At 42.1% G+C, this 13,519-nt stretch overlaps 3 protein-coding genes across 4 annotated transcripts in view; 2 read left to right on the forward strand and 1 right to left on the reverse strand.

Annotated features, from left to right (window-relative positions):
- Nucleotides 1–154: 154 nt before the first annotated feature.
- Nucleotides 155–2,506, forward strand: LOC6609479 (cilia- and flagella-associated protein 161). Its single transcript, XM_032715008.1, has 4 exons — nucleotides 155–1,248; nucleotides 1,308–1,823; nucleotides 1,882–1,986; nucleotides 2,041–2,506. The coding sequence occupies exons 1-4, from the start codon at nucleotides 1,153–1,155 to the stop codon at nucleotides 2,248–2,250; spliced, it is 927 nt and encodes a 308-aa protein (XP_032570899.1). The 5' UTR covers nucleotides 155–1,152; the 3' UTR covers nucleotides 2,251–2,506.
- A 208-nt stretch (nucleotides 2,507–2,714) lies between these two features.
- Nucleotides 2,715–3,553, forward strand: LOC116800696 (trypsin-1). The gene has a single exon (XM_032717101.1). The coding sequence runs from the start codon at nucleotides 2,715–2,717 to the stop codon at nucleotides 3,486–3,488; it is 774 nt and encodes a 257-aa protein (XP_032572992.1). The 3' UTR covers nucleotides 3,489–3,553.
- A 381-nt stretch (nucleotides 3,554–3,934) lies between these two features.
- Nucleotides 3,935–13,519, reverse strand: part of LOC6609480 (putative polypeptide N-acetylgalactosaminyltransferase 9) — a 66,286-nt gene continuing 56,701 nt past the window's right edge. Inside the window, exons 7-12 of one of the 2 annotated variants that reach the window (XM_032717099.1) lie at nucleotides 11,631–11,849; nucleotides 9,857–9,999; nucleotides 9,705–9,795; nucleotides 9,137–9,238; nucleotides 5,845–5,952; nucleotides 3,935–5,562 (exon numbers count right to left, since the gene is read on the reverse strand). In XM_032717099.1, the coding sequence (XP_032572990.1) occupies nucleotides 5,401–5,562; nucleotides 5,845–5,952; nucleotides 9,137–9,238; nucleotides 9,705–9,795; nucleotides 9,857–9,999; nucleotides 11,631–11,849 (825 nt within the window). In that variant the 3' untranslated portion in view covers nucleotides 3,935–5,400. Of the gene's footprint in view, nucleotides 5,563–5,844; nucleotides 5,953–9,136; nucleotides 9,239–9,472; nucleotides 9,584–9,704; nucleotides 9,796–9,856; nucleotides 10,000–11,630; nucleotides 11,850–13,519 lie in introns of both variants that reach the window. The other variant, XM_002034129.2, reaches the window with a different exon arrangement.

A 13,519-nucleotide genomic window follows, 5' to 3' on the forward strand; every position in this document is an offset into this window, starting at 1 on the left:
AGTTCTAATCACAATTTTTATGGACTTTATATATTTACATTTAAAAGAATATCCATTAGTACGTATGTAACAATTTCTTTAAGATTAAGAAATATATTTTGTAGTATGTTTTTTTTATATTTTGCTTACTTAGGTATTAATAAGACTACAAAGGCAATCAAACACACTCCTTGCCTCTAATGATTGACAAATATATTGTTACCAACTGTAGTCTTTTTTAACTCAACCATATGCTCGAAAATATCTATTAAATTCCCCTAGTTGGCAAAAACGCGAAATAAATCAGAGTCAAGCTGAACGTTGGATGTCTCGATTAGAAGGTGTGCCCTGCAGCGGACGTAAATATGGCCATAAAACTTGGAGCCCCGGCGACAATATCGCGTATAGCCCCCAATGCAATCGAGTGGCTAGATAAGGAACGTGCCGCAAATCGGCCGAGCAGCTAGCGCACGTTCACGTGATGGACACGCCGATCCACCCGGCCAGGTACATTTACCCACCGACAGGTAAATCACTAAACTGGTACAACCACAACAATCCACCGACGTGGGCGATAATGAATAACGAGCACAATTAACAGCGGGCGATGTGCTAAATGTTGATACAAATGGCTTATCTCGTCACCGATATTTGGCATCAGACAACCGGCAGATTGTCATGATTAATGATCATGTTCTGCTCCAAGATTTCAGACTCCCTCAGACTTCTGGTAGAAATGGACTTAGCAGAGATGGCTGACAGCAAACACGGCCAATCACCGCTGTCTAAGTTGTCCGAGAGCGGCAAATAGATAACTTGGTGCCTGGAAATGTGTGCCAGTGAAAAATATTGAATCTGTCATTACTCATCCGCTATGTGTGCTTAGCAGAGCACTTTGAACAGAAGCGGTGCAGATAACATTTGCCGCGAATGCCCAAAAGTAGGCAACGTTTCGAAAAGTGGTGAAATTGTGGGACTAAAGGCCTTTTGACATTGTTGTGAATAAATGTGTGATAATATCAAGCCATTGCTTTAGAAATATGTTTTTCTGGTCATGGTATCTAGTAGCCATTAAATTTATAGACCAGACACAAAATTTATTACATCATATACAAACTACACAACTGCTATAGATATAAAACACCTTTATTTAGCTACCATCAACACAACAAAATGCCTTGCAGAGTCGGTGATATGGATTCTATATCCGCTCGGTTTCAGCCCAGTGTGAGAATTGGCAATTGGGTGGAAGAAAATTGCCTTGAAGAGGTGAGTCACTGAATATGAACTAGTAAGTAAATAGTTGGTAATCATACCATATTTTCCAGGACAAAATAGTGAACTTTAAGAAACAACGCGATCGTGGCGAACTTTTGGTGGAAAAGGCACGCACTTTGTATGATAATTTCCACAAGGAGATCGTTTTGGCTGCTCCCAAGCAAACCATTATATTCGGAGCTATTGTTCAACTAATGCCCATCCATATAAACATCAGTGATATGGATACAACCGATCTGAATGCCGCCTTGTCGGTGGTGATTAACGAAAAGGTGGTGCGAAAAAGCCAGTCAATCAATGAGGACTGTGAGCTATCCGTGGCGCCTTCGAAGCGGCCTTGTGTGCGAAACTCCTTCAAAATAGTCAGTGGAGATGGTCGGGATCGCACTGGGGAGAATATTAAGTATGGGCAGCGATTCCAGCTGCAGTGCATGGCTTCGGAACACGATCCCATAGTACTGTACAGTGGTCCCAAGCGGTGCAATCTGCAGCAGGGTGTCCATGCCACCTATTTGTCGCACAAAAACGGGGAGCTCAATCTCAACCTGGGACTAGTGCACCGCAGTGTAACTAGCTCCTAAAAATACCATCGTTTATTTATATTTAAATATGGTTTTCCCATAGAAATTGTCATGCCCGGACTACGATATACCCATAGCATACACGAATTGGTTCTGCAGACATGTAGATCCAAAGCAGCGTTTTGAAAGCGAAGGAGAAGATATACCTGTAATTATTAACTAATATTTACTTAATACCAAAATTTATCATCTATAACCGCAGAGCAATTCCCCTTTGGTAATCGTGCATGCAACCACAAATCGAAATCTAGCTGCCGAAAATGTTCTAATCCAAACCCTTTTTGGCCCCGAATTTCTGGTGTCCGTGCAAAACTATCGCAATATCTACAGGCACGAGATTTGGAAGAACGTATGGATGATTAGCAACGGACACCAGACTGGATCAAAGTCTGCAAATTCTACGTCTCATTAATTTAGCTTTCAAGCAGCTAGGTGTGTTATGTGAACTTGAGTTTTATGTGGCGTAGATTTAAATTTCGCACATTGGCTTTGTCGAGCCGAGCCCCTACTGTTTGGCCTAGATGGAAATTGGCACTTCACAGCTAGTTAGGGGAGAAAAAGTGGAACGGCACTTAAGATTATTGGTTAATGAGCATTAAGGTTCTGCAAATAGTTTACTATGTATTCAAATCCTAGAAGTGTAATAAAATACTTGTTAAGAAATGCGATTTTGTGCATTTTGTTTTTGTTTTTCGCAGAATTAATAAAGTGAGTTGACAACCAAAATATCGACCTCCCACCTACGCAACCACTTAACGGGGTCTCTTCCCATGCAAAAGTGTGCCGTTTGGGCGATAAAACCACTCGAAAATAACACCATACCAGTCCTATAAATAGAGAACAACTGCAGCACAATCGACACACTCAACCTTTGCCATGTCTTCGGTTAACAATCTAGTGAAACTATCGATCCTGCTCCTAGCTGTGACTTTTGTTCACAGTGATATGAATGTGGCGGAAGAGTCACGCATTATTGGTGGCCAGTTTGCTGCTCCGGGACAATTTCCACATCAGGTGTCCCTCCAGCTAAATGGACGGCATCACTGCGGTGGTTCCCTGATCTCCGACACGATGATCGTGACAGCTGCCCACTGCACCGTGGGCCAGAATCCCGGTCAGATGAAGGCGATTGTGGGAACAAACGATCTGAGCGCCGGAAATGGTCAGACCTTCAACATTGTCCAGTTCATCATACATCCGCGTTATAATCCGCAGAGCCAAGACTTTGATATGTCGCTTATTAAGTTGAGCAGCCCGGTTCCGATGGGAGGAGCTGTACAAACCATTCAACTGGCAGATTCGGACTCCAACTATGCCGCGGATACGATGGCGATGATTAGCGGATTCGGCGCCATCAATCAGAACTTGCAGCTGCCCAACCGTTTGAAGTTCGCCCAGGTGCAATTGTGGAGCCGTGATTACTGCAACTCACAAAACATTCCCGGCCTCACGGATCGCATGGTATGTGCTGGACATCCCAGTGGCCAAGTAAGCTCCTGCCAGGGTGACTCCGGTGGTCCACTGACCGTCGATGGCAAGCTCTTCGGTGTGGTGTCTTGGGGATTCGGTTGCGGAGCCAAGGGACGTCCGGCCATGTACACCTATGTGGGTGCCCTCAGGTCCTGGATCAAACAGAATGCCAATGTGTAAATGGAAAATGATTTTGTGAAGAAAATAAACCCGCTATACAGCTTGAGTAAACTTCTGCAATTTTATACAACTGCGTTTTATAATTTAAAAAGTTTATATGCCCAATCATCCAATAAAATCAAAAAATTTTGTAAGATTCGAAAATATTTCTGGTCCTCTGTTATTTACCTACACTCATGTAAAATAGTATTCCAATACAATTTTTACACTGTAAAAGAAAAACCTTCCGCTAGATGTCTCTAAGTTCTGCAAATGACCCATAGATGGCCATAGCATATTTGATGTTTGTTAGAGACTTATCTTTTAAGATCTTTCAAGACAAATTATGAATTGGATCAACTTAAAAAACGTTACAGTATTTTAATTGTTTAATATTGGTATAGACCCCATTTTCAGGTCTCTAAGCAAATTAGATGTAACTCCCAAAACAACGCAGGACAAACACATTTTCAATTCACATATTTTATTTATAACTGTATCTTATTCCTTGCACAATATTTGCGTTTTTACTACACATTTACTACGCGCTTAGTTAACTATTGTAAGTTTAGTTTAAAAAAGATTATCGACCACTTCCTATGGCTTTTGGTTTCGTACGTAAAATGTAAATGCAGCCTACAGTGAAGCTCGCTGGCTGGAATAAAACAAAGCAAATGAAAAACAATGCGCAACTGTTGGCTATCGTATTGATATAATATGTACGTTTTAGTCTTGAATAAAACAGTATTTAATCATAGTTATGTACACATTCTGCAGGATGCGATATGAAATTGTATAGTTTAGTATATACACAGTCGCTGTGATTGTGACCTAGCCTAATTCTACAAGAGTTCGATGAACGGTTACAATAGCATATGTGTAAGAATGCGTCCGTTATAAATAGAAGGCACTATGCACATTTGCATTAAGGTCTAACTACTAGGGCCTAACGCTATACATATATTTATCTCGCGTGATATTGGTAGATTGGGAACTGATATATGTAAGTACTACAAGCTGGCTTTGTCCAACAAATAGGATATGTTGTTGTTTTGAGAATCCATCGATAGGAAATGGAAACGGAAACGGATTTGGATTTTCGAAGAGAACACAAAGTAACCCGAAATCTAAAGATCTAAACGTAATTTGGCAACGATCCTCATCTAAAAAATAAGCAACACAAGACTTTACCTAAATCGTACGAAAATAAATAAAATCAAAAAAATTTGGTTCGCCATTTCAAGGGATTTACAGAAAGATAAGTATAAGAATTCATATAAACGGAAATGCTCGGGGTCTTGGGCGAGACAAAGGCTATCACCAAATGCTTTCTACGGCTTACCAGCTAAAACATATATTTGGAATGAGGCTTTCGCAGAGCCATTTGATGACATTTGTAAAATTCATAAATAATTCGGACACAGAGTCAAGGTTCACACTTTCCGTAAATTGTGCTAAATGTTTACAAATTTAAATGCAAAAATTGCGCTACGACTTCGCTTTGTTGGCCAGCACTAGTCCTTGGCCGGGCTCCATTAACCTAATCCTAAGTGCTGCGACTTAGGGCTAGAAATCTTATCAACTTATAGCTACTGTACAGCAGTCGTTCTTTTTTCAGTGTCTGTTTGTCTAGTCTGTGGATGTGTGGTACTTAGGGCTAAGTAACGTCTACTCTGTTGTTTGGAAACATATAAATTTTTTATAATATATATAGATAGCATGGCAAGTGATGCTGCTGCTGCTTCTGCTGCCATCCGATCGTCTCTGTCACTCCCACTATTGCACATGCCTCGGGGGAATCTAACTACTCCAACTCCTGTCGCCACTTCATGTCCTGCCTCTGCTTCCACTTCTCGTCCTGCTGCTATGCATGTGGTTGTTGGTGTCGCCGCGAAGTGGGCAACAGGAGGTTGCCCCTCGCATAGAAGTAGCCTCACAACTTCGAGCTGTCGTAGTTCTCGAGGGTCCACTGTTGGCGACTTAGGCTCGCGCTGCACTCCTCCATCAGCAGCTTGTCCTTGCTCTCGCTGATGGCCAGACACTTGCCGGAGGTGCCGTGGTGCAGCTGCTTTGTGTTCTCGCGGTAAGTCCAGAACTGAAAGTAGAGGATTCGATTAAATGAAGCACTCTACAACCCTTGCTGAATTTAACAGTTGTACGATTTTCTTAAGTTATTTGTAATATATGTATTCTATATGTAAAATTTAGATTACTTTGCAAAATGAAATGACTTTAAGGTCACATTTAAGTATTTATGTTATCACCGTCTATTTTTATCTTACATGCAAGTGAAACATCGCTCAGAAACATGGAATACATTTTAAAGGAATATTTTCATAGTACCTCCAACCCTTACACATATTTTTTATCCACTCACCTGATTTCCTTTGCCCCCGTGGCAGCCGAACAGCGTCACATCCTTGCCGGCATAATCGAGACAGGAGTCGTCGCGACGGATTTCGCCCGCCTTGCTGAGCATCCAGTACTGGGAAAATCGAGGGAAACACATTAATATAAATTGTAATGGCGGGCAATGCGTTTGCCAGTTGCCAAAAGTTTTTCCAGGGCTACAAGCGCACAACTTATTACACACTAATGTTTTATTCAATTAAATGCCAAAAAACAGCTTCTCTCGTGACTGTGTTTGAGTTTAAGTGTATATATATCGAATCCCGTGTGTGTGTGTGTGTGAGTAAGGGTGGTCGTGTCTGTGTGCGTGAGTCTGGGTTTTGTCTGAAACTCACTGGCCATGATTATTTATAATTTAAAACACGTTGCCAATGCCAGATGGCCTGAGCTCGGTTCAGATTCTGCTGGTGACTGAAATTGCCTTTGTTTGCCCTGCTCCTGCCACGCCCCCTGATCCGCGCGCGCCCCCACTTTCGCAGCCAGGTCGTGACCAGCCGCCATTTTGTGTTACCATTTCCGTTTCCGCACCGCCTGCCCGGATGGTCCACCATCTTTATTTTGTTTATAATGATGGCAGGACTGGAATAATGATGAGACTGGTCAGCGCAGAGGAGGCCTGCAGGTTTTGTGCCATGAATAATTACTGTTATTGTATGACCGTTCAATTAGGGCAGTTTTAAGGAGCATTCGTTAAAAACTGGCTGATACTACACCCTATTTAAATCGGAAAAACTGGATTCTTCGAAAGGAAATGATTGTGTTCAATATTTGGGAATTTTTATAGTATTTGAAAACTTTAAGACCACTGATTTTTACATTATTTTGTCTTTGATATACTTTTAGCCCTTTAGGCCTTGCAGCTATGCCCCGCATAATCGGAATATTCAGCCTAATGCACACTTTCACTGGCTCGCCAAGGACTTTCCCTTTGCAGCTCCTGCTCATCCTCGCTTATTGTTTAGACTTGCAGCCCACCTACCCCCGCGATACCAACGTCCTTGGCGGTCTCAATTTGCATTTCTTTTATCAGCGCTTTCTCTTTTCCCTCGCGATTGTTTTGTGTGTTTCTCTGTGTGCGTGTGCGCGAGATGCGTTTTTAATTACGTTTTTTCATTTATCACTACACAGTTTTTATCTAGTGCACTCTTTTTCATTCAACTCCATGCTTTGTCCACCCCCCCGGTGAATATGTGTTTGCGGGCTGCTGAAAAATATTTTTGCTAGCCGAGACGCGTTTTTCTTCCGCGAGAGCGAAATACTTTCATTATGTGGACAGTACAACCAACGCCACGTTTTCCCACCCTTATCCGTTTTTTTTTTGGTGTGCATATCCTTTGACGTGGTAGTCAAAAGCGTTTTATTTTCCCCTTTACCCATTTGGCTGGATTCGCTTGCTAAATTTTACGATGTGCGAAATTAAAATTTGCGTGCAGAGGAGTGAAAATGTCCACGTTTTTGCTTCGCAAATGTTGATTATTTTAACCGCATTTCCGAGTGCATACAAACATTTGGTGAAATCTTTTTCGTAATTCCCCCCCTTTTAAATGCGCCTTTCACTTTGTTGCATTGTGTGTCCGTGGAAAGGGCGTGAGCTTGGGGCTTTAGGCAGTGGGCGTGGCCGTTGTCTGTCTGGGGCGATTTTAGGGCAAGCGGAACGAGGTCAACACGTTTCCCCCACTTTAAATGTTGAATATACAATATCCCCACACATCCGCAGCGTATCTGTGTGAGCGTTAAAGTATCTCAGCTCGGTTTTAGTACACCGCATTGGCGAGGCACAAGGATATTATCTGTATGTGTAAGTTAATCAAAGTTTTAGTTTAGTAAAATATATGCATGGAATTCGATTATATGTTTTTATGGCATAAAAGGTTAGCTAGCAAATTGGCAAAGGGTATCTTGTAGGCGTCACCCTATAAAATGGCATTTCTTCCAGTTTTGGTGTCAGTTTGTGTGATTGTGAAGGGTTCTATTGTTGCAGTTCATTTATTTGTTTGTTTCCTTATTGTAGTTCAAAATACATGTCGTAAGTAAGCTTTTTGTAGTATGCCGATCGTAAATGTGTTCCTTTTTTCTGTCTGAATGCATAATAAACGGAAAAGCTGAAGCCAAAGCCAATGCCATGCAAATGATTTATCATTTGACATTATATTTATGATTGGGTTTTAATTAATTTTTGTGACATGGCATAAATTGACCGAAGTACCCAAATATATGCAACTCTTTGTATTTGTGTAAGTATTGGTACGTGCGTGCGTGTGTATGTGTGTGTGTGTGTTGTGTTGGCACGCTTGTTTGCATCCTGTAAAACTGTTAAATTGTCAACGCAATTTCAGTTGGCAACTTTTATTGATATATACTTTCACTTATGCTAGGCAAATAAATTGAATATGAGTTGTTTGCCAGAGAGCAATAAATCCAAAATATTTATGTACTCTACATATATTTGTTATTGTAGCCACAAACTCCGTCAAAATTAGTGCTCAAAACCGCAGGACTTTCACAAGGGTAGAATTTAACAACGGCAATAATATTATTGTTGTCCGTTTTTGTAAGGAGGGGTCCACTTTGAAAAACCATTTACTTAAGGAAAGGGACTTCCCATCAGGCACCAAAAATCAAAAGTAATATACAGAAAAAACTTTTCTCACAAAGAAAATGAAATTAGTTGAAGAATTTAGATAATTGGGTTCTAACTAAGAGTATTTTGCTAAAGTTGTAATGAGCTGAGTTGAGGATTGTAGAAAAACGTGAAGCTAAGTTAAGGGATAAGAAGCAGACCAAAATTATTAGAATATAAATAATAATTAGAAAAGTTAAATGGTTTCGGAAGATTGTGATTCAGAAGTTGTAAAATCAATATTATTTTGAGTTACTTCTAGTTTTTTAATAAAAGTTGGTAATGGTAATTATAATAGTCCAACTGGATTCATTCACAACCTGAACCTTTTGTAACTTGGTTAAGCGATGATGATGTTATGTGATATGACTTGTGGAAGTAGTTTATCTAGTGTGAAATTGGGTTTGGATATAGGTTAAAGTTAATTAAGCAAGCGGAAACTTAACAAAAGGATACCAATACTTGAAAATAAAGTGCAAAAAGCGTTAAATCAAAGTCAGAAAAGAATACATCCGCAGCAGAAAAGCGATTGGAAAATAATTTCATAAAGCAACGAGATCGAGAAATCGGTAATCAGGGACTCTGAATCGCCGCCTCCTCCTTTTCTCAGTTCTGAGGATGTGGACATGGAGGTGGATACCTGATTTCCTCCTTGGCCATGGCACTCATAAATGGAAACCGGCGTTTCCTCTTCGGATTTTTCTTTTGCATCCAGACACATGCCGTTGGGCACATTCGCGATCTGTAAATTAAGTTCACTATATAGCGGATCTGACAACTTGCAAAAAAATTGAGAAATTAGGGGGAAGTAAAACCCAATCGCCCAAAAGAGTGTTTAGTTTGGGTTCACAGTTTTTAGTAGTAGTTTCGAAAAGAGCGGAAAGTGAAAAAGAGTTAGTTGTTCCTGGCGCGGATTTCTTGAGGCTGGACGGAGTTTGTGGCGGTCGCAGTGCTGCCGAGATGGGGGTCAACAAACCTGGTTTCCACCCTGCCGATGACAGGGATACGTGCCCACGGCCTTCTTCTGATGCTTCTTGCCAGCCGGTGCGTCCAAGCAGGTGCGACCGCCATAACCTAGGTTTCTTATCTGTGGATTGGATGGTGTTTATGGGATGTCGTTGGTTTGGATTGGTATTAGATTGGGAATGTTTAGTTGGGTCAAGGGATTGGTTAAGGGTTAAGCATCTAATGCAACTCTGGGAACTTACCTCGCCATGGGCCACCGAATCGCCGGGAATGAAGAGCTCGGGGTAAATGTTGTCCAGATACCACTTGAAGCTTTTGCACTTGAGATCGTTACTATTTGGAAAGTGGTAGATATGAAAGATCTGAGAAACTGGTAATTATTGGTAGCACTTACCGGAGCTTCCTGCGATCGCTGACATCGCCCCAGTTGCCCTTGTCGTTGCCGATGCGATGGTAGTAGTACTGCGAGTACTCATCCATCCAAACCTCGGCCAACCGCACGGAGTTCTTCTTCAGCACATTCACGCCAGAACGCCACTGCAATTAAGGGAGAACAGGACCAGGATGGCCATGAGTGGGTGGTCAACGGGGCGGCAGCCGATGTGCCCGAGTCAATGGAAATATTTGGTCAGCAAACAGAGGCGAGTGGCGGAGTTTCAGGGGGGACCCGGCGGAGTGGACAACAAAGCCTAATTACCTGAATGAGTAGCTTTTGCTTAGTGGCATTAGGTGGCTCCAGTGGCAGCCAGTTCTCAGCCCTTTTGCGGTTTTGTCCTGGCCAGCTGGCCATCTGTCTTGGCCCCTCCCTTTGTGTCTTTTCCGCCCTTTGTCCCCAGTATGCGAACAATGTCCGCCTGTTGTGTGTCTTGTTTTGTGTTCGTGTGTCCACTGTACAGGTGTCTGTGCTTGTGCATTGCTGCATCCTCGACGTCACCAGGAAAGTACTTGGCCCAGAGGGGAAGTGTGCTAGCATTTATTGAAAACGCTGCCTTTGGCCGTAAATTGTGAGGAGCAATGGAATCACCAGCTTTGCGATAAATACAACGATCTGTGGCGATTCCTTTGAAGCCATCAGAGATTTTGTTGCCTACAGGTGCAAAATCCTATTGAATTGTTCTGCATTGTCTATAATTCTTTTTTCGAGTGAGATTAATAATAGTAATGTGTGTAGAACTGGACTACATATGCTCGTATTTATCTGTTTGGTTTGTTATTATGTTTTATTAGATTTCAATTCTATTGTTTCTGTGCGTTACTTTATTGCATTGTGCAACATGGTAAATAAAATCTATAATTCGCAACTGCAAACTAACTTTCATAGAGATATAAAATTATTGAGTGCCATTAGATTAGCCATTGTTATATCATTGTTATATTATTTGGCATTAATTTGAAAAATATTTCATTCTGAATATTCTTCACACTGTCTAATATATATATTGTTCCCTACAGAATATATCTAGAAAGGTCAGCCGCCTTTGGGTTTTACTGGTGATTATCGAGGCCCAAGCAACTCCGCTGGGAATTGGCAGGTGCCCAATTGGTTAGTTCTACTCTAGGGATATTCGGGCTTTTGTATGTGTTACGCCATTGACATCAAAACAGTTGCCAAACTTTTGTCAAGCGTAAACCGTTGATAATTGAAGCTGCTCCAAAAAGTGAAGATCCGGGGGAATAATGGATGGTTGTGGTTGGGGAAAGGGGGGTCGTTGGAGCGAGTAAACTCGACAAATATACACACACTAACAGACACCATCACAATCACTAGATACCATGCTGCAAGGACAGCCGCAGTGCATGTCCATGTCAGTGAGCGGGTGTGTGTGTGTGTGAGGAGAGTCCTTGTGAGTCCATGTCTGTGCCATGTGTGCCATGTTGCAGCTCTGCGGCTACTATTCGACAGAAAGGAGGGAGGGGCGGCGCGGGGTCACCAGGATTGGGCTACTGTTTACCAAACACGAAGCTCTGTACCGGATTGGTAACTGGTCCTGAGGCTACCCACTCATGTGGGCCAGGAGTTTTAAATTCCAGCAGACCCACTGCCGTTCCTTAATGAGCAGTGGGCTCTGTCCATCGGAATTGGTTTTGTGTCCGTCCGTCTGTCTGTCCGCCATGATTTGCCATTTTCTGTTCGGGTTTCTTTTCAATAATTGATCGATAGCACTTACCTTGTAGGGCGAACGTTTCCGGAATATGTGACCCACGTGGGAGCAGGGCACTATCTCCAGGGTGCCGCCGCACATCCAGGTCTTGAAGGATAGCTCCAGATTCTCGCCGCCCCAAATATCAAATCCAGAGTCATAGGTGCCCAGTCGATCGAAGAACTCCCTGTCGATGGAGAAAAGTCCGCCGGCCATTGTGGGTGAGTAGACGGGTTCGGCGGTGCTCTGGAAAATATGAGGGAGGAAGAACCAAAGGTAAGAGCAATTTCATTTGGCTAATTGATACTCGCCAGCACTGAACAAGAGATAAACACTAAGGAGGATGTGTCACAAGTGGCATAGCACCTGAGCAAACTTTTCGCAGTCAGCCACCCAACATTTTCACCCATCTTTTTTGGGTAGCAAAAAGTTTTCTTTCCCCTCCAGATTTTTTTTTGTTTTTTTGGTTACTTTCAACAGCTTGCCACAAAATACTTAAGGCTACGTTTTATTTAGTACAACATTCTCATTGCTCCCCCGCCTGGAAAGTCCATCTCTTTCTATCTTCTAAGGGCTATCTCTTTCACACTTTCCATCTGCTTTCACAATGGAGAATTCGGTTGTAATTGAATATTTGGTCTGGGGCCCTGGATTTCGCTGCTGGTAGCATTTAATTGGAGAATTTCATTCTATACTGGAGTGCAATTTAATACCTTTGCTTTTGCCTGAATTTGTAGTTTTGCTTCTGCCGGTGCTGTGTTTGCACTTTTGTTGATGCCAGCCACCAGCTGTTATAAAATAATTAAAAATAAATAAAGTTTTTCACTGGTATTTACTTTGTTTTGCTCATTTGTGTGCTGCAGTGGAAAATAAATTTTTAGGCTAAATAATTCAGAAAGTTGTAATAGCACGTTATTCTCTACCGAATCCTGATGGCCAAGTAGTTTTTTGGACACTCCTCATGTTTTGTAGTGTGTCTTTTGTTTAGCTTAGAGCTTCATTGAGGTTTTGCTAAGAGATTTGCACTTGGTTGTAATTGTTTTAATGAAATTCAACCAGAAAGTTGTGCAGTCTGCCTCGTAATTGTTAATCAATTATCTGGGAATGAGCATTTTTATTCACATAATATATTTATTGTGATTGCCTTTCATTGAACGGATTGTTCTCTGGGGAGACATCATAATAATTTTCGTTATTACGGAACAATGCGAAATATGCGACATTGGTTGCCACCAGTAATTATTGCGTATACGCAACGTGGGAAAGGCCAAAAGGATACAACCAGGAATGCCCGGCTAAGTTAACATACACAATTGCAGGTCATGTAATTGAGTTTCATGAGCGAAAAAAAAACGCTGACAAACGTAAAACAGAAAATGGCAAAATAAATGAAATTGTCACAGCAAAGGCCCAAGGGGAAAAGCCGGAAAAAAACCGGGCAGCCAGGATGAGTGGAAGACAGCTAAAAACGTGTAACTTAAAGTCAACAAGAAGTGGGTGATCCAAAAAGAAAAAACATCCGGCTACCGAGCAACCAAGTGAAATCTCCAAACGCGACAAGTGCCACTGTTCTCCGGCGCAGGGAAAACCCGCAGCGGAGGGGTTAGGGTCCGTCGGAAAATTCGCAGTGTGACATTTAATAAACGCCTGCAATGGCTGGCCGAAAACGGGAGATGGCTCAAAAACTAAAGCGACAGGCCCAACAATGTGAACGAATATGCGAAACGCACCGACTGGCGGGGGGCAGTGGAAAATGGCGGGCAGGAAGGGGATAAAGTTGTACTGGCATGCGGGCGGCCGTTTTTTGTTGCCACCGGAAGTGACAGAACAAATAGCAAAAGTGAAAAGCTTCAAGGTGGTTCCGGGGGGTCGAAGCCGTGGTTTTCTGCATGCGAGTGTAAAAAAGATTTCTTTTG

The sequence above is a fragment of the Drosophila sechellia genome, chromosome 2R, assembly GCF_004382195.2.
Source record: "Drosophila sechellia strain sech25 chromosome 2R, ASM438219v1, whole genome shotgun sequence".
Classification (NCBI taxonomy): Eukaryota; Metazoa; Arthropoda; class Insecta; order Diptera; family Drosophilidae; genus Drosophila; species Drosophila sechellia.